This window comes from Lampris incognitus, chromosome 8 (genome assembly GCF_029633865.1).
Source record: "Lampris incognitus isolate fLamInc1 chromosome 8, fLamInc1.hap2, whole genome shotgun sequence".
Taxonomy (NCBI): Eukaryota; Metazoa; Chordata; class Actinopteri; order Lampriformes; family Lampridae; genus Lampris; species Lampris incognitus.
In genome coordinates, this window is record NC_079218.1 from 51902669 (window position 1) to 51924151 (window position 21483).

General features: G+C 47.4%; 1 protein-coding gene across 1 annotated transcript in view; it reads right to left on the minus strand.

Moving 5' to 3' along the window:
* The window catches only part of mink1 (misshapen-like kinase 1), an 88831-nt gene extending 86804 nt beyond the window's left edge, over window positions 1-2027 (minus strand). Inside the window, exons 1-2 of the mRNA XM_056284794.1 lie at window positions 1781-2027; window positions 679-776 (exon numbers count right to left, since the gene is read on the minus strand). Coding sequence (XP_056140769.1) covers window positions 679-735 — 57 coding nt within the window. The 5' untranslated portion in view covers window positions 736-776; window positions 1781-2027. The remainder of the gene's footprint in view (window positions 1-678; window positions 777-1780) is intronic.
* Between the last annotated feature and the right edge of the window lie 19456 nt (window positions 2028-21483).

Here is a 21483-nt window from a genome sequence, read left to right on the forward strand (position 1 = left end):
TTAGCTCCTTCATATCTTAGCTAGCTCCTTCATATTTTTCTGAACTCCTTCATATCCACACACCCTCCCAGATCCTCTTCTGCTCTCCAACTCACTACACCGTTGGCCCGCTTGACTACCATGGGGTCTAGAGCCTTCAGTCATTCTGCTCCCGCCTATAAACTCTCTCCCACAAGACCTTCACAACACTGACTCTCTTTCAACCTTCAAATCCCATCTCAAAGCGCACCTTTTCAAACTGGCATACTCCGTCTGATCCACACTTCATTGGGTTTTGTGCAGATGATGATTTTATACTCATCTGTTGCGTTAACTTTTTATTGTCTACCCTGCTTTGTTTTGATTTTATGCTGTCTGACACAGTGCTGCTTATCTTTTAATGTGTTCTGCAAGGTGTCCTTGAGTGCTCAGAAAGGCGCCCACAAATAAAATGTATTATTATTATTATTAGAGGTTAAGGGTTATCTCTCGATGCCAATTCAGCATTGTCTGCTTGTTGAGCCAAGCTGGGAGACGTTAATCCCACCTTAACCTTGTTGTTTGGACTGAAATGGGCCTTGGGCAGTGTCAGGAACACACTGTGACATGCAGCTTTACAACACGGCCACTGCAGGGCCCTGTTTACAGCGGTGTAACCCAGGACACACAAACATCCTACTGTACATGAACGTTACTCACCCTCAGCGCAGCGAGGTCTATGTCATCCAGGCTTCGTGTGGGGGCGTTTTCAGACATCGCTGGCCAAAACTTGTGATGTCAGCTAACAAGTCAGCCAGCTGATAACCGCAAAACACGCACGCACACACGCACGCACGCACACACGCACGCACGCACACACATATAAAATCAAATAAAATATGTGTGTTTGTGTGGCTGTTTCAGATAGCTCTATGAAATCGTTAAAAAACAGCGAGATGCAATATAAACTAAAACTGTTGCGGGAAAAAAAACCCAAAATAACAACGATACTAGTCAACGCTAGATTGGCGAGGACACGGCACATAAACCAGCAGGCTGTGCCAGGTCTGGACCGCACGCGCCGCACAGGCGCACCCAGACGGGCGAGCTCACGTTCACGCTCACCCAGAGCCACGACGCGTTCCGCAGTTGTTTGGCGTCCAAAGCCACGCCGCCTTCCGCGGCTGTTTCACAGACAAGGCAAGCGGCGCCGTCTGATCGGAAGAAATCTATATTACAGATATCGATCCATCCATCTGTCTTAAACCGATATACTGTCATCGACCAACTGGCAGGGTTTCAACGTTAATACACCTCCCGTGTTGCTGAACACCTTGCTGCGTTTATTTTGACGACGCGCCGCGTCTCTTCCGCCGCGTGACGGTCTGGAACGGGATAAAATCCCGACCCGAGTCGGAAAGCTGACGTGACGCGGGAACCCCCGTAACAGGTACCGAGCGGGGCGTCGATCACGTGAAACAACAACCACGGCTGAAATAAGCGACACTTGGGCAGGAAAACGCAATTTGTGACGCGGCGGCGCCCGGCGGGGAGGTCGGATCACGCCGCGCCAGAACGGTCCCGTTCGCTTGTCATGATCGAGCCTGTGTGCGTTTCAGCACAGATATACGCGGCGATATAAACTGGGAAAATATCACCGTGTTTTCATTCACGTTCCCGTTCGGTACGATCACAACTGTACGGCTCGTTAACACGACTTTAGTATTTCCTTCAGTCCGGGGAGAGCGCTCACAGATAAGGGGACAGCGCGCCGGGTGACACTAGAGACGCCGCCAGACTAGTTATTCTGATGGTTGTTTACCCAGATAACCTTTTTCTGCTTCGGGCGATCTCTGTTGACACTGGTGCCTCGCGCTGCCAACCTTCCGGGAAAACACAAGCGCCGACTCTTGGAAGCAGCCGCAGTGCTTTATCGCAGGAGGCCCTCGGCTGTTTCACAACATCGTGCGACGCAAAACCGAGGTTTTCGGGACTTCGGTGAGTAATCCACGACTGCGAGACAAGTTGCAGCAATAACCTGCGGCTAAATTTCTACTTCATATCTTGCCATATTTTGTCGTACCGATCCTTCTTCTCAGCGACACGGTCATGCGAGGTTGTCGACGATTGGCTGCTCGCTACGCACTCCTTCTTCTTCTTGTTTGGATATGTTAGCGGTTGGAATCCAAAAACGCCGCATTACCGCCACCTGCTGAATTTAAACTAAAACTTCCACTGACTAAATAATATAATGTGCCCTTCCCGCCCGTTTCCCACTGTGGTATAATTTCTATTTCTCACTGTTTATTACTGTTTTCAGCCTGAAATGAATATGTTTCATTTATAGATGTGTAATTTTGCAACTGTGTGATTTTGTAACTGCTGCCTATCTTGGCCAGGTCTTCCTTGAAAAAGAGGTTTGTAATCTCTCAACGGGATCCTCCTGCTTAAATAAAGGTTAAATAAAAAAAAAATGTCCATGGTCAGATGCTGTTCTAGTAATCACCATCCCATGTCTGTGTGCACCGTCGGCTGCAGTTCTTTTGCTGGTCAGTTTCGTGGTTCGGGATAGAAAAGTAATAGTGCAGAAGGCTTATGAAGAGCGCATGTTCATGCCAGCAGCCTATAGCTATATACGTTACATTTTTAATTGCCCAATCGTTTGTGTGAGGGGATGGGCTGAACCCAAAAGGGGGGGACGGGGGACGGGAGATGGTGCTAGAGGAGAGCGGGAAGAAACAAAAAGAAAGCTCTGGACCTGGTGCGCAAGTTTAGGATAGTGGACGCTTTGCGGTTTAAATTAGTTATATGTTATAGTTTGTCGATGTTACACAACGCGGGCGCTGAGAGTGGACCGTGTGAAACCTTCCTTGTATTCAGCATTTCTGCGGGCGAGGGGATTAGCTCAGTCCTGCTATTGTAACCGGTTATTTTCTTGCCCGGTGCGGGATTCGATACGGGGTGTACTGCACCACAAGGCGACATCACTAACCGCTCGGCTAAAGGGTCAGACCCGCTAGCTAGGGGCTAACGTGTCTTATTAGTAGTTTACAGTCGTCACCCTCCCCGGAAGCGCGCCCTCGCGTTTTGTTATTCCCGCGCTCCGAAGAGACTTCTGAGGATCTGCACACTTCCGGATCCCACCGCTGCCACCAATGTAACCGGTTATTTTCTTGCCCGGTGCGGGATTCGACACGAGGTGTACCGCACCACAAGGCGACATCACTAACCGCTCGGCTAAAGGGTCAGACCCGCTAGCTAGGGGCTAACGTGTCTTATTAGGAGTTTACACTATGTAGCAGTTAGCACATCTGCACGGAGAATGAGAGTGTAGGCTATTGTAGCCTGAGTTTTGTCTTTTTGTAGTTTTAAGTTTTAAAGTGTCGTACAACGCTCCGGGACTGTAGTGAATATGTCCAGCATTAATAATAATAATAATAATAATAATAATAATAATAATAATAATAATACATTTTATTTGTGGGCGCCTTTCAGAGCACTCAAGGACACCTTACATAACAGTAAAAAACAAGCAGCGCTGCATCAGACAGCATAAAATCAAAACAAAGCAGGGCAGACTATAAAAAGTTAATACAACAGATACGTTTAAAAGGCGTGTATCAGGCTGAATATGCCAGTTTGAAAAGGTGCGTTTTGAGATGGGATTTGAGGGTTGAAAGAGAGCCAATGCTGCGAATTTCTTGTGGGAGCGAGATCCCATAGGCGGGGGGTGGGCAGAACGACTGAAGGCTGACATTAGTTATCTTTGCATCGATTCGGCCGAGGAGGAAGGATTCTGCACTGATACACGTGCTGCTGGCTGCTCGGAGCCGACCTATTCGCTACCGCTGTTCGAGACGAGAGGACCTGGATCTTCCATCTGTGCGAGGACGCCTCGGGCGTCAGTCAGACGTGACCGCTTCCGTCAGGGACGCTCCCAGGTTCGTGAATACAAAGGTTAACGGCTGTTTCATTCAACGAGGATTCACGAGTTCCGACATGTGTGCCAACGTATAGAGTATACCTACAATAAAACCCGGGTGTGTTTGTTATTTGTTTTCTTTAAGGTTATGAATTACGTTATTCAATGGTGCTTTTGCTACTTGCCTGTGCATTCATAACGTATATTGTTTTTTTTTATTACATTGAATGGTAGCTGAGACGTTTAATGGTATTAATGGGCAATGTTTATCACTGCATTGTATAGCCTTAAAGGGGCCTCATTAAAGCACACATTTTATTCTTTTGAGTTTAATTGCTCAAAGTGGGGACTCATGAGTCAAACTATTGTAACGATCACGGATGAATAGACTCGCTTGCCCTTGGCTAACGGAGCCTTTAGTGGTCGCCCGTGGTGCGGGAGACCCGGGTTCGAATCCCTGCTGCGGCGGTTCTCGGCTGCTCCTTGAATTTGCTACATTGGTGTCAGAAGTGTGATGGGGAGACCGTGAGGCCATCGGAAGCGCGTGCGCCCAGAGGCGTGAGGGAGCTGATATGCTGAAGCGCTTCCCAAAGGAGGGAGGTAGTGTAACGACCACGGATAACTAGACTCTCTTGCCCTTGGCTAACGGGTCGCACCCTTTGGTCGACTGGTTAGCGCAGTCGCTGGGAGACTCGGGTTCGCGTCCTGGCTGCGGTGGTTCCCGGGCTGCCGACCCGAATTCGCTACAATATGTGATATGCATGGGAGTTAAGGTTCACCATAGCAGTATAGCTGCATCACAGCTACCCGAGGTCTCCCACTCACCTAAGTGAGATCCTAGACGAGTATATTTCTGGTACACCCCACCATTGCTCCTCCCATACATTTTAAGGTACTATCTCTGGTAGGACTAAGGTTATCTTAACACATGTCAGGCCCATAGCCAGCCTGGTGGAAGGGGTGGTTCTTTTTTCTGAAAAAGTGGACCTTTTGATTTATTTTTTTTAATTCGGGGGAAACACATTAAGTGGGGGATTCTGGTGAATTTTTCTGCATCAATGCATGCCTTTTCTGCATCAATTTATGGTGGAAATACCTTTATATGTAAAGGAAAACACAAAAATGCAGGCACCAGGGTGTCACTTCAAAATATAATGGAATATAATGCAGGCTACTGCCCAATGACCTACACCACTCAACAGCTCCAATTATTGACATATTTAATAACTCAAAATCATTGCTTACCAAAATCTGGTACACACCCACACCCACACCCACCCACAAACACACACACACACACATCAGTCCAAATACTCAGCCTACTATTGTCTCTGTAATGGTCTGGTCTCTCTTTCCTCTCTTCTCACATTCTCTTTCTATGACATCAACCTGCCAATGGACAACAGATGAAAATTAGTCTGGTGGCTAAATCTGGCATGTTACATTTGATTATAAATGTTCACTAATATGCACTGTCCCTTAAATAAATACATCTTACAAATCTCTTTGCTCTCACTCCACTCCTCTCTCTTGTCTCTCCTCTCTCCGTTATCATTGTTGTCTGTCCCTCTCTTCTGCTGCATGTCAAGTCTGTCTCTTTCCTCTCCATTCACTTTCTCTGTTGCTGTTTCTCTCCTATCCTCTCTCCTAGTGTCTCTCCTCTCCTGTTCCATGTCTGTTAATGTCTTTCCTCCTCTCCTTTCATTTTGCTGTCTATCTCTTCTGGACAGTCTCTCTCTCCTCTACTCTAGCTTTTTTGTGATCTCTGTCAATGCCTCTCCTGTCTTCTTGCTTTCCATGTATTTGTCTGTCTCTGTCCTCCCTCTATTTTGCTCCTCATCTCCTTGTATTCTCTGTTAATGTCTCTAATCTCCTCTCATCATCCCCACTTGTCTCTCTTCTACTCTCTGTCAATGCCTCTCTTGTTGCTGTCCATGTCTTTGTCTTGACACTTATGGAATGAGAACACTGGTCAATTCTAATTTCCTTGGGTGCAGTTTGGAGAATGTGTTGACAGTTTCATCCCGGTCCACTGCCATGTCATAGTGTGTGTGGATGAGGGCCACACACACTATGATAGTGTGTGTCACACAACACACACTATGATAGTGTGTGTTGGGCAAAGGCGAAGGAGAGGGAGAGGGGGAAGGCATGTCCAGAGGCAGCTAGAGAGGAGGAAGGGTTGGCGTGTGGAGGTGAGAGTCGGAACATTGAATGTTGGCACTATGATAGTAAAGGGAGAGAGCTGGCTGACATGATGGAAAGAAGAAAGGTAGGCATACTGTGTGTGCAAGAGACCAGGTGGAAGGGGAGTAAGGCCAAGAGTATCGGAGGTTGGTTCAAACTCTTCTACCATGGTGCGAATGGGAGGAGAAATGGGGTAGGGGTAATTCTTAAGGAAGAGTATGTCAAGAGCGTGCTGGAGGTGAACAGAGTGTCAGACAGAGTGATGAGTATGAAGCTGGAAATCGAAGGTGTATTGCTGAACGTTATCAGCGCATATGCCCCGCAAGTTGGGTGTGAGATGGACGATGGACTTCTCCTAAAGGAGAAGACCCACTCCTTAGAGGACAGCAACGTACACATTTTGGACAGGGAAGATAGATAGCTTGAAAGAAGGGTGAAGGAAGCCATCTATGCGAAACTGGAAAAACCATCCCTCAACAGAGGAGGAGGTCTGCGACACCACCTATCTCCCACTTACAATGCCGTCCTTTCATCTCTACGCAGGAGACTCAAGAAGCTTAGCCTCCAAGAACAACAGTCGGTCACTAACGGCTCCAACGACTCATGACCACTGAATGGAGCACTAACGAAGTCGAAACTAACACCCCCAACGACCGTCGCTGCTTAACATCGGATCACAAAGAGCCACGCATATCAACACCTCTGATAACGATGGGCGTTGCTAAACATCGGAACACAAAAGAGCCACGCATATCAATACCGCTGATAACGACGGGCGTTCCTAAACATCGGAACACAAAGAGCCATGGACATCAATAGCTCTGATAACGACTCCAAACAGGATAAATATCTGAGTTTCATCACCAGCCAGTCAGACTAGCTTGGTCTAGTCAGAAAGGCACGAACTGATGAAGCCTCTTGGATGAGAGGCGAAACGTCTTCACGGATATATACCAAGTCCAGTTGCACTCGATTCAATTCATTTGGAGGGCGAAAAAGAAGAATTCTGGAGTGAGTTGGACGACGTGGTGGAGAGGGTACCCAAGCAGGAGAGGGTGGTGATTGGAGCGGACTTCAATGGACATGTTGGTGAAGGGAACAAAGGTGATGAGGAGGTGATGGAAAGGTATGAAGTCAAGGAGAGAAATGTGGAAGGACAGATGGTGGTCGATTTTGCGAAAAGGATGGAAATGGCTGTGGTGAATACATATTTCAAGAAGAGGGAGGAACACAGGGTAACGTACAAGAGTGGAGGAAAGTGCACACGGGTGGACTATATCTTATGTAGAAGGCAAGATCTAAAAGGGATTGGAGACTGCAAGGTGGTGACAGGGAGACCATAGCAGCATTGGATGGTGGTCTGTAGGATGACTTTGGAGACCAAGAAGAGGAAGCGAGTGACGGCAGAGCCGAAGATCAAATGGTGAAAGTTGAAGAAGGAAGACTGTTGTGTGGAGTTCAGGCAGGAGTTAAGACAGACACTGGGTGGTAGTGAAGAGTTACCAGATGGCTGGACAACCACTGCAGAAATAGTGAGGGAGACAGCTAGGAAGGTACTTGGTGTGTCATCAGGACAGAGGAAGGAAGACAAGGAGACTTGGTGGTGGAATGAGGAAGTACAGCAAAGTATACAGAGGAAAAGGTTGGCAAAGAAGAAGTGGAATAGTCAGAGAGATGAAGAAAGTAGACAGGAGTACAAGGAGATGCAGCGTAAAGTGAAGAGAGAGGTGGCAAAGGTGAGGGAAAAGGTGTATGGTGAGTTGTATGACAGGTTAGACACTAAGGAAGGAGAAAAGAACTTGTACCGATTGGCTAGACAGAGGGACCGAGCTGCAAAGGATGTGCAGCAAGTTAGGGCAATCAAGGATAGAGATGGAAATGAGCTGACAAGCGAGGAGAGTGTGCTAAGAAGGTGGAAGGAATACTTTGAGGGGCTGATGAATGAAGAAAATGAGAGAGAGAGAAGGTTGGATGATGTAGGGATAGTGAATCAGGAAGTTCAGTGGATTAACAAGGAGGAAGTGAGGGCAGCTATGAAGAGGATGAAGAGTGGAAAGGCAGTTGGTCCTGATGACATACCTGTGGAGGCATGGAGATGTTTAGGAGAGATGGCAGTGGAGTTTTTAACTAGATTGTTCAACACAATCTTGGAAAGTGAGAGGATGCCTGAGGAGTGGAGAAGAAGCATACTGGTACCGATTTTCAAGAACAAGGGCGATGTGCAGAACTGTAGAAACTACAGAGGTAAAAAGTTGATCAGCCACTGCATGAAGCTTTGGGAAAGAGTAATAGAAGCTAGGTAAAGAGGAGAGGTGATGATCAGCGAGCAGCAGTATGGTTTCATGTCACGAAAGAGCACCACAGGTGCGATGTTTGCTTTGAGAATGTTGATTGAGAAGTATAGAGAAGGCCAGAAAGAGTTGCATTGTGTCTTTGTGGATTTAGAGAAAGCATACGACAGGGTGCCGAGAGAGGAGGTGTTTTATTGTATGAGGAAGTCAGGAGTTGCAGAGAAGTATGTAGGAGTGGTGCAGGATATGTATGAGGGAAGTGTGACAATGGTGAGGTGTGCGGTTGGAATGACAGATGGGTTCAAGGTGGAGGTGGGATTACATCAAGGATCGGCTCTGAGCCCTTTCTTGTTTGCAATGGTGGTGGACAGGGTGACCGACAAGATCAGGCAGGAGTCTCCATGGACGATAATGTTCACGGATAACATTGTGATCTGTAGCGAGAGTAGGGTGCAGGTTGAGGAGAGCCTGGAGAGGTGGAGGTATATACTGGAGAGAAGAGGAATGAAAGTCAGTAGGAGCAAGACGGAATACCCATGCGTGAATGAGAGGGAGGACAGTGGAATGGTGAGGATGCAATGAGTGGAGGTGACAAAGGCATTTGAGTTTAAATACTTGGGGTCAACTGTCCAAAGTAACGGGGAGTGTAGGAGAGAGGTGAAGAAGAGAGTGCAGGCAGGGTGGAGTGGGTGGAGAAGTGTCAGGAGCGATTTGCGACAGAAGGGTACCAGCAAGAGTTAAACGGAAGGTTTACAAGATGGTTGTGAGACCAGCTATGTTATATGGTTTGGAGACAGTGGCACTGATGAAAAGACAGGAGGTGGAGCTGAAGGTGGCAGAGTTGAAGACGTTAAGATTTTCACTGGGAGTAAAGAAGAAGGACGATTAGGAACGATTATGTAACCCAGCCAGAAATAATGGGTTAAAGAAAAAGAAACTTATTTGAAAACTATATAAGTTACAAATATTAATTTGTTTTAAGTTCATGTTTTATTTTATTTCATATTATAGTTATGATTTATTACTTCGTTAAAATCGGTTACCTCTATCGGCTCCATTCTTACCTGCCTCGATTGATCGAGTCTAGGATAGCGGGAGCGTCTGTGTGAATAGAGAAGGGGGGGCAGTGACACCTGAGACGAGAGCGTGGACGCTGCGAGCACCTTATCAAGCGATAATTGCTTCGCAACGTGCGTGAGCTTGGTAAGAGAATAAAAAGAAACATTGAGAGATGAAAACATAACACTTTTCAAGTGGCTAATTGACTGAATCAGTTTTACAGCACGAGCCACGGGCTGTGAAGAGTGCCGTTTTAACGAGGTTATCGCATGATTCGCATCCCACGTGTCTTGGTAAGCTAGCCTAGCAACCGGGCTATTCGTTTAATCGCCGTACGCTAGCAATAAGGCTGGTAATGTAGCATTGTGTTGTTAGCATGTGAATGTTATACGTCCTGATGTGAAATGTTTGTAAATTGTTCATGTATATTAAATACGTGCTGTAGAACTAAATAATTCCAGTATTTGAGATTAATTTAGAATATATTTTAGAATATATTATTTCAGCAATGTAATACACTCAGTATTATTTTGAATGTTGATTGTTGAATGTTGTACAGCATAGATAAGATAAATTTAGGAAACTGAACCTGTGTTATATGTACAGGTCAGGTTTTTTTGTTATGCTTGGAATCCTGAGAAGTCATTTGAGAGCTGATAGATGGCGAGCCACCAGAGTAGCAGTAAGAAGCAGATCTGGACCTCCGCAGGACAACTCTTCTTACCATCCAGTGTGGCAAGTTGTGCCAGTCACCCAGACTGGTATCCTTTGAACAAAACCCCAGAGTGCACTCTGACAATTAACTCTGACTAGTCATTGACTCATTGAAGTGTAGAAAATCACACTGAAGGATTATTTCTTTATTTTAAGGGCCCAGTTTACTATTTTCATTGTAATTGTAAATTGTATTTGTATTTTCAAGCACACTAAAGGTGCAGTTCAGATTAATTTGTGTGTGTGTGGTTATTACACTCTGCCCTTAGCTCCTCCGAACCTAAAGCATTGCGCATGCCAAGAGTGGGTTACAATTATATTAGAGGGACCACTCAGGTTGGACGGTTTGGAGACAAAGCAAGAGAAGCAAGCTTGAGATGGCTTGGACATGTGTGAAGGAGAGACGCTGGGTATATTGGGAGAAGGATACTGAATATGGAGCTGCCAGGAAAGAGGAAAAGAGGAAGGCCAAAGAGGAGGTTTATGGATGTGGTGAGGGAAGACATGTAGGTGGCTGGTGTGACAGAGGAAGATGCAGAAGACAGGAAGAAAAGGAAACGGATGATCCGCTGTGGCGACCCCTAACGGGAGCAGCTGAAAGTAGTAGTAGTTTGGATGAGGGCCAGGGATGAAAAGCGGTCATTTGTTTGACCTTTCACATTCACAGGACGTGACTGGCAGAGTACATGCTATTTTGAGAAGCTTGAAGATGTTTGGGTAGATCAGCGCATCACATCCTTTGATTGCCTTAGCACATGAAGTTGGCCTTTGTTCTGATGACTTGTTTTGCCACTTCAGTTTCCAGCTTTCAGTTCCTGGTCAATCAGTTCTGGTGAAGGTCAGTCATTTTGGTAAAGGTGAACTACTTCAGAGATGTCCACTGTCACATCTGAGTGGCACTGTACAGACGGAATTAGGCCCAGGAGCCTTGATGCTGTTACAGATAGTGGACTAAATCTGGATTTGAAATCCAAGATTACAAGATCAAGGAAGGGTATAGCCATATTGCGATGATAGTAGTCCTGCACAGTTTCAGCAGGTGCATTTTCCCTGTGTGTCTGCCTTCCAGCAGACATTGGTTGACTGGTAGGCTGCACATTGACCTGAGCAGCCATCCTGATTGCTTGCTCATAGATCTGGTTGGAAGTTATCCTCAATTGTCTCACGTAGCTCCTTGTAGATATTCTTCACCTCATCTACCATGCTAAATGCCTCATCAATGTCAATTGAGGTTCTTTGCAGCTTCACTGTTATGCCTGCAAGGTCAGATAAAACTTGGTAGACTGTGAGGAAGGTCAGGATGAAACCGAAGTTTTGGGGCCCAGACAAGAAACCATAGGCCTCTGCTTTTGTACTTGCCCTCCCATCCAGTGGTGACATCTTGGCTGTACTCTTCTGTATGGAGACCAAGGGCCATGACTTCTAAAGCCTTAACAATGAAGACGAAGGCACTATAAAAGTGACTGTAGGCATTGTGTGTGTCTTTCTGCCCATCTTGTGCGACATATGTCAGTGAGGGGTTTCCTCTTTCCAGCAGAGTATGCATCCTTATTTAGAACCTCCCTGAGTAGGTGTTCCCTCTTCGTGCTGTAGGTAAAGAATATGATGACAGACTTCATCTTGTCAATCATGTTATGCACAATTGGAAGAGCACAGGAGCATGCAATGACACGGTTCAGGCAATGTCCATTGCAGTGCATGGACAATGCCTTAGGTGCAACCTTCTTGATCAGAGCCTGGACATCGACATTTTCGCTGCTCATGTTACTGGCACCATTATAATCCTGTCCTTGACAATCACCAATCTCTATGCTTAGGTGACTCAGCACATTCTTAATTGTGGTTGCAATGCGGCGGCCTGTGATTCATGACAGAGAACAAATCTCTAGCAATTCTTCCCTGATATTTAAGTCTTTGTCCACAAATCTTACACACATTGGCATCAGCTCTACATTATGGGTTGTCACCTCATCCGCCATGACTGTATAGATCTGTGCATTTTTGACCTCTTCCGCAATCTGAGCCTGAATCATTCGCTTTCCTATCACGTCAATTGTCTTATTTTGGGTTTGGGGTGAGAGGTAGGTGGCATTTCTGAGCTTTGGCTTTGCCATGTGCTGCTTCAGCATCTAATCATGGTTTGCAAGTAGATTCATCAGGGCCAAGAAGTTTCCAGGGTTGCCAGTAGAATGCTGCTGCTCAGTTGTACCTCTAAGTGCAATACACTAGCGACCACAGTAAAGTACAGCCTCCGCTACAGACTTGAGTGTGTGCCTGTTTTCTTTGATGTTGGCTTCCTTCCTACTATCCATCAGGACTGATATTTGGGTCTCACGTTTGTCAACTGACTGGAGAAACAATCTAGGATTTTCAACTGCAGCTAAGTGAGATGGTCTTGTTGAACGGTTGCCGATTACTAATGTGTTCTTATGTCATTGTGTGAATGGAGCATTGACTATCAATCCCATCTGCTTCCTCTCCTTGGCATTCATAAACAGGGCACAGCACATACAGAAGGCACCATCAACCTTAGAACTGTACACCAACCACCAGCCATATTCCTCCAACCAACTGAGCTTAAATGCCCTGTTGCAGCCACCAAGGAATTGTGTTGGGAAAATAAAGTGATTTGATGGCCTGTCATGGTTTCTGAGTGTAATAACTTGTGTAATAAACCAGATCCACTTACCTGTATGTCTACTAGGTGGCAGTAGCAGTAAACTGGTTTACCCAGTACTACCTAGGACATTCCTCCAGATGTAGTTCTGTTGTGTAATGAATGCCTGCCAAGATGGCTGTGCTGTGTTGTGCTCCCGAAGTTTTCATCAATATATAAGTAAATAAATCCTGTGTGTGTGATTGTTTCATATAGTCAAGATACTACAAATTTGGCGACGAGGTTTGAGCTGGACAGCGCTGCTTGTAGGAGCGTGTGGGTGAGGAAAATTTTTCCCCCCCTGGAAGAACGACGGGGGAGGAAGAAACAAAAGTGAATGTCGTGTATCTACAGGATAACGGAATTATACAACGATCAAGGTGTATCTTGGTCTTCCTCTTTTATTTGCTAGACCGTAGTAACATTACAAAACGACTGCGTTGAGCAGGCACGAAAACACGAGTGACCCTCTTGCTCTGTCTTCTTCCAAGGGCACGCACCAGAGTGGCGCGCATACATTTATACAGCATACACAACAATACACATTAAGGGTCAGAGGTCAAACATAAAATACATATCACTGCAAATAAAAACATTTGCTTTCGTGTGTATCACCATACACTACACTCCTCCCCTGAAATCTGAACCCAGTATATTTACAGTACAACAACAATTCATTTTTTTAACAACTTTTCAACATTACATTGTTAGAACAAGAACTTGGTTCTCACAGATTTAATCTATCAGGCGGCTTCACAAGCCGCTGCGGCCTCTGGACACCCTCTGCAACTGAGGAGGGAGTAGTATCACTGGATCCTTGCTGCACAACCCTCTCAGTGGATTCTGGAATGTTTACAGGCATGACACATTACAGTTCTCAATCTCGGGTTATTGATCATTTGATTGACATGTCTCTTGTACACCTTTCCATACACTTTCACAAGATATGTGACAGAACCAAGTGCCTTTACAATGCACCCAGGCACCCATTTAACACTTTCCCCTCCCCTGTGGTTTCGAACCAACACCCTCTGCTTTGGTAGGAAGTGTCTTGACTTGTGCCAACTTATCTGCTTGCTTGCTTGGACTGTTGACTGTCCTGTCTCTGTTGCATGGACTCTGCAAAATTAGGTTTGGTGAGAGACAACCTGGTTTTGAATTGACATCTGAGAAAAAATTCTGCAGGTATTTTCCCTGTAGTAGACTGTGGTGTACTCCTATAACAGAATAGGAAATTTTGTATGCAGTGCTGCAACGTCATATTGCTACTCTTTCCCTTTTCAAGAGCTGTTTTCAGGTTCTGCACCAAACGCTCTGCAGCCCCATTACAAGCTGGGTGGTAAGGAGAACTCTTAATGTGTTTCACCCCATTGTTTTCAGGAATGTTTCAAACTCAGCAGATACAAATTGTGGTCCATTATCAGATACAAGTTCGTCTGGAAGACCCCAAGTGGCAAAGTATCCCCTCAAAACTTCTATGGTCTTTTCAGATGTAGTGCTACTCATCAAAGCTACTTCTGGCCAACGTGAATAGCTATCAGTGACCACTAGGACGTTGAACTTTCCCTTCTGAGCATAATCTATGTGTATCCTCTGCCAAGGACGGTTAGGCCAGCTCCAATTGTGAACAGGAGCTGTGGCAGGTTGGTGTCTGTTTAACTGGCATGTCTGGCAACTGTTTACCAGTGACTCTACGTCAGAATCAAGGTTTGGCCACCAAAAGTGACTACGGGCTAATGCCTTCATCTCTACCATTCCCTGGTGATTTTTATGCAATTCATGTAACATCTGTGGTCTTAACACCTCTGGTATGATTACCCAGAAACCCCACATCACACAGTCAGATTCAACAGTCAGTTCAGTGTTTCTTATGAAGTATGGCCTTAACTCATCTTCATTCAAATGCTTTGGCCAACCATTCAATGTGAAGTGCTTCACTCTCTGTATTACTGCATCAGTCTTTGTCTGTTTTGCAATCTCTTGTGAGCACACTGGCACTTTATCCAAGAATGAGACCCTAAACACAGAACTATAATCTGAGTCTGCCTCTTGAGTCTGTAGTGGTAAACGCGATAATGCATCCGCATTTGCATGTTGTAAGGATGGCTTGTAACGTATGTCATACTGATATGCTGCTAAAGTTAATGACCACCTCTGCAACCTAGCTGCTGCCAATGTAGGCATTCCAGTCTTGGGCCCTAGTATTTTTAGGAGTGGTTTGTGGTCTGTAAGCAGAGTAAACTTTCATCCATACAGATAGTCATTAAACTTGGTCACCCCAAAGATGATACTAAGTGCTTCTTTCTCTATCTGAGAATAGTTGACTTCTGTTTTAGTGAGTGTCCTAGACACATAGGCTGTAGGTTTCTCACCGTTGTCTGGAAACTGATGTGAAATCACGGCACTTATCCCGTAACGCGAAGCATCACGTGCCAAAATTACAGGCAGTTTAGGATCATAATGTGTAAGCACTGGCGCGACTACAAGCTGTGCATTAGTACGCTCAAACGCCTCTTGACATTTTCTTGTCCAATCCCACTCTTTATCTTTATGTAGGAGCTCAGTCATAGGCTTAATCTCACTGGACAGGTTTGGGAAATTTGCCATAGTAATTGAGCATGGCTAAGTACGACCTCAATTCTGTCACATTTTTCGGCACAGGAGCTTTGTCAATAGCCTCAGTTTTTTCTTTATTTGGGCGCACACCCTCGGCAGCAATTACACGCCCGAGGTAGGCCACACTGTTCTGAAAGAAGGCGCATTACTCTTTGTTAAGCCTCAGCCCATGTTCTGGAAAATAGCGGGCGCGCTAGTGACCCCATATGGCAAGCAGTTGCATACATAGAGACCTCTGTGTGTATTGATGGTGAGAAACGGCTTACTTTTCTCATCCATGTCGAGCTGAGTGTAGTCCTGCGTCAAGTCAAGTTTAGTGAAATGCTTTCCACCTGCTAAAGTGGAGAATAAATCCTGCGGTTTTGGATGTGGGTACTGATCTACATCAAGCCACTGATTTACCGTCACCTTATAATCTCCGCAAATGCGCACTGATCCATCTTTTTTTCGGAATGCACACTAGCAGCGCAGCCCATTAACTATGCTGCACAGGTCAGATAATTCCCTGTTGTTCGAGTTCGATTAACTTTTTATCCACGGCTTCACGCAGTGCATAAGGCACTGGCCTCGCTTTGCAAAATGTTGGTATAGCATCCGGTGATACACACAAGGATGCAGTGACGCCTTTTGCACGGCCTAGCTCTGCGCTGAAAACTGCTCTGTGCTCTGAGCACACTTTTTCCACTGGGTCAGATTCGGCAACGCGATTCACCTTTGACCAATCTAAGTTGAGCACTCGAATCCAATCATGCCCCATCAGCACCGGTGCTTCACCACGGGCCACTAGCAAGGGCAGCTGTAACTGCTGCTTCCCACATTGCGCCAGTAATGAGAGACGACATCAATGAATCACACAACGCAGATGGAAACGTGCGGCAGCAGCCATTTAGTTAAACCGGAAAAAGAACAGAGACTGCCACGCAGGCAGACCGGAAGGGAGACTTGGTAACTATAGCAACCACAACCAATACTGGCGTCACCCCTTTTTTTTAAAAGAAAGACCCCCCCCCTACACACAGCACAACAATAACACCACAGAACACCAGGCAACATCACAGCTCAGGCTATATAACTAGGTCTGTAAGGTAAGGCAAAACGTTATCACCGGTAAACACAAACAACTGGCCTAAAGTTCAAAGTCGTCTAAATGCCACGGCAAGCGCCGGCAACGCTCCAAGCGTCGAGGTGCAGCATCAGGCGCAAAAGCAGCCACACACTCGCCAGGGGAGCTCCCCCTAGGCTCGACCTCGACAGGAGGCACAGTCTCATCCCCCAGCCTCATATCGTTATCACAAGGCAGCCAGGAGGTCTGGTTTTTGCGCAACTTCGCGCTGAAGTAGCCTGCGACCTTCACAGTGTCCTTGCAGGTGACATACAGCATAGCTCCTAGGCCCAGCTCTCTGACGGCGTGGTCAGTTACAATCCACAGCTGGTCCGCAGGCCGTGGACGCAGGAGGGCACGTGTAGAAGATAGTGCCCTCTGAGCAGATGCGAAGGCACACAGCAGCTCGTCTGACCACAGGATCGCCTCCTTCGACTCCCGCCCAGCGACTGCGTCGTCCAATGGGGCCAGCACGGCAGCACAGTTCTTCAGTACACGAGCCAGCACCTTGTATGCGCCAATGAATGAACGCAATCCCGTCACAGTCTTTGGAGGGAGGCACGCAGCCAGGGCAGAGGCGCGGTGAGGGCTGGCCTGGATTGTACCCGGACGCTACACCCAGCCCAGGATGGAGGTCTGTACAGGAGCTACAGTGGTCTTAGTGGCGGACAGGTTCAGATCACACTTCTGTAGGGCAGAGAGAACCCGCCTCCAGACAGCTAGTAAGACCTTGAGAGTGTCTGCGCCACAATACAGGTCGTCTGCCACCTTGGCCACATGGCCTTGTTCAAGAAGGTCCCCGAAGACTCTGCACGTCAACTCCTCGAGCGCCGTCTCAGACCCCGGCATGCCCATAGCACTCCGCACATACACACGGACACCCTTGAAGGGTGTGACGACCCCACAGTACTTCCACGAGTCCCTGGACAGAGGAATCTGATAAAAGGCTTTGGTAAGGTCTGTGGCAATAATATATTTCCATTGAGCTATAAGACGCAGGATGGAGTCAACATCAGGCATCAGGGAGGGTTGGGGTTTACTGTACCGGCCAACATCCGCGAATGCAGTGACAAGGCGAAAGCCACCTCCAGGCTTCTTGATAAGCAACGAAGGATTGACATATTCCACAGTGATGTCGACATCCTCGGGCTTTCTGAAGACGCCCATGCTCTCCAAGACGTCGAACTGAGCCTGGAGTTCTTGCAGCTGACCCCTGGAGTACTGCGGGGCCCTCCCCTTACGTTGTGGAGGTAGGACAGGTCCCATGTTCACCCTGGCCTGGAACGGACCCACAGCGCCATTATATCCTTCAAAGTGGGGATCAAACACTACATCAAACTCTCTATGCAGGGCGCGGAACTCATTTCTGATGTCAGCAGGCATGATGTTATCCGGATCCAGAGCGACAAGGTCAGAGGACAAGGCTTACATGGTCATCGGGGCCGGTTTGGGGGGATCAGCTGGCATGGCGGCGTCACTGAGTGACGGGACATATGTGGCGTGGACACGGCATAGGTGGTAGCTTTTCTGAACCAGCCGCGGCCCGCCAGTGAGATTTGGGACACGGATCTTCCCGGACACACCCTGTAGCAAAGTTGGGGCAGGCCACTGCTGTGTGTCAGACTGGTCACATGAGACATCGGCATGTGGTTCAACAGCCAGCTCACTGTCCACATTGCACAGCTCAGGAGGCAGCTCGAGCTCGATGTACTCCCCTGGCCACACAGTAGATTGATCCAGAGCGCGGAGCACGTGCGCGCGCCGTACGGCATGGCTGTCCATCGGTGTTTGGAGGGTGCCGTAGCGGTATATATCCTCCCCCAAGAAGATGTAGTGTTTGGCTGGTCTGATGGAGACGTCGTTCTTTTCCATAAAGGGAATTCCAGCCAGGATGTCAGAGTCGAGATTGTCAACGATGAGGCCCTCAATGTCCATCCTTCTGGAAGTGTGTCCGTGTCTCTCCCAATACTCTCAAAAGGTATGAGCCAGCAGCTTGGAATGCGGACTGCGTACTTCCTGTGACGGTGACGCCCAGCCTGGTCGCGCATGAGGCCCTCATCATGTTGCCTGTTGCCCCACTATCAACGGTGAGACGCGCAGGGCAGTGTTCATGGAAGGCATCGAGGTAAGAGGACTGTTTGACACGTTTCAACCTACTAGATGGCGCTGGCTCCCCACTAACGCACTCCTCTACCTCATCATCAGTCTCGACCTGCTCTCCCAAAACCTGACGCGACTTTGCCATGTACATTTTATCTTGGGGGGGGGCAGAAAGGAACATTTGCTGAGGAAGTGATTATCAGGCCTGCCGGCACATTTACAAAGGGGACATGACCTCCTTGTCCGGACAGGGATGGATTGCTTTGACTTGGGGAGTTCAGACACAGCCCCGGTGCACTGAAAGCCGTAATGTAGACGAATAGCTTGCCATATGCCGTCAATAGATGTGGAGTGCCTGACTATGCTGTGACGAGAGATTACAGGACAATAATTGGCTATCTGTCCCAACATTGGCTCTAACATGGTTACCTTCTGTTCTTTATTGCGACGTCGGGGCGCGGGAATATCTTCACCGTCATCTGTGAATCCCCGGACAGGGGACGTTTTAGACTTCTTCTCCCACTCCACGCCATCATGCAGGAAGGGGGCAAACCCGGCGTCCAGCGACAGTATATAAAGCAGGTTCTGACGCCAGTTCTCAAAAGAGTTCGCCGTCTCGGTCTTTGTTAAACACCACTGCTTCGGTGCTCCGTGTGTCGCCATGCTGCCCACTTAGCTAGCACAACTGTGTCTGAGCTAGCCCGCCCAGCTGCGTCTGGTGGTAGACGTAACTACCCTGTGATTCCCCTGGAAGGGCTACCGCGATTAGTTCGGTAAATATCAGTCCTCGGGACGTAAGTCTGGTAAGCGCTGCCACCACGCCAGTAATGAGAGACGACATCAATGAATCACACAACGCAGATGGAAACGTGCGGCAGCAGCCATTTAGTTAAACCGGGAAAAGAACAGAGACTGTCACGCAGGCAGACCGGAAGGGAGGCTTGGTAACTATAGCAACCACAACCAATACTGGCGTTGCACATTCACTAGGATTTTACCCCGCAAAGCTAACGGTTGGTCTGTGTATGTTCTCAATGTAACGTCACATGAATGCAATTTCGACCCTTTCAGTTTGGATTTGTACAGGCTCTCTGAGATAACTGACATTGCTGCCCCGGTATCTACCTCCATGTACATCCTAACACCACTGCATCTTACCATCACCTTGTAAGGTTTCACATACTCACACTCAGTCTTTACTGAATACAGTCTCATATCAGTTCGCTGTTCAGAATCAGTCCCTGAGTCCGGTTCGCGAGTTGCGTCTGCCTGGTCCACAAAGTTCACCTCCGGGCCGCCTTTGGTCCGAGGCGGGCGGGCAGACGAATGTCCAGCAGACCGCCTCCCTTGGTCCCTACCGGCGTCGGTGCGCTTGTTCCGACAGGCTCGCTCCAGATGTCCGTTCTTTCCACATCCGCGACACTGGAAGTCTTTGAAGCGGCAGCTCCCCGGTCCGTGTCCTTTCCCGAGGCACCTGTAGCAGTCCTGGTGGCTGTCGCTGACCTCCCTCTGGTTCCACGCAGTCCTGGGCTCTCGGTGTCTCCGCACTCCGACATGATCCACTCGCATATGCACAGATGACTGTCCCTTCTGCATGCTTTCTAATCCAGAATTCGTGCATTCGAAGTTGTTCGTTAATTCCACCCTCTTTTGCCATGTTAATCCCTCGCCAATGGCGGCATTCGGTAACTTCCGGCGCAGCTGTTTGTTAGATGTCCCACACACGAGCTGATCTCGGAGCTGCTCCTCGAGGCTCGCGCCAAAATGGCATGTAGAAGCTAATCCTTTCAAGCTAGCAATGTAATCAGCAAATCTCTCCAGACTGTTGTCGACGGCCTCTAAAAGCAAACCTTTCCGTCAATACCTTCTTCTTTAGCGTGGGGAAATCCCGCAACGTCTGTAGCAAGGTCGCAAAAGCAACTTCACTGAACTTTTCCGGTGATATCAAGTCCTTTAGCAAGGCAAAAGTCTTCGGTCCAACCACGGACAAAAATACGGCTCTTCTCCTATCTTGCTCAGTTTGGTTAGCAGACAAGAACTGCATAAGCCTTTCTTCATAATGGTCGAAAGTTTCTGCCGTTTCGTTGAACTGCGGTCCTATATCTGTACTATACAGTGCCATCGCGTACGTTAGCTGCTAAACTGTTAGCATCGTTCAAAAATTACCGGTAAAGACGGGAGCAACCCGTTGCACATAAAAAAATAAAGAGGAAGATCCCATCCTCGTCGCCAAAACGTGTCGTGTATCTACAGGATAACGGAATTATACAACGATCAAGGTGTATCTTGGTCTTCCTCTTTTATTTGCTAGACCGTAGTAACATTACAAAACGACTGCGTTAAGCAGGTATGAAAACACATGAGTGACCCTGTTGCTCTGTCTTCTTCCAAGGGCGCGCGCACCAGAGTGGCGCGCATATTTATACAACATACACAACCAAAAGACATCGAGGGTCAGAGGTCAAACATAAAATACATATTACTGCAAATAAAAACATTTGCTTTCGTGTGTATCTCCATACACTACAGTTAACTTTATTGAAAATGGCCGGGACAATAGGAGCTCTGGGAGCGTTTGATCAAAATGTTCAAACTTCGGAAGAATACTGTGTGTGCTGACTCCTGTCATTTCTGTTATTAGTATTTTGAAACTATAGTGCCACCTACTGGCGGAAGGGTTATTGCTCCTGCAAGGAAGCGATGTGGTGCCAGCCCATGTCGTCATAACGGCATTTCCTGTCAGTATGAGTTCGCCTGAAAACAGGAAACTAACGTTAATGGATGTGCTCTACAGTTGTTTTTGTGTCCCGTAGAGTAGATCTATCAGTAAGTATGGTGTTATTTCGTGTTTAAGTTAGAAATGAATGTGTGTTATGGG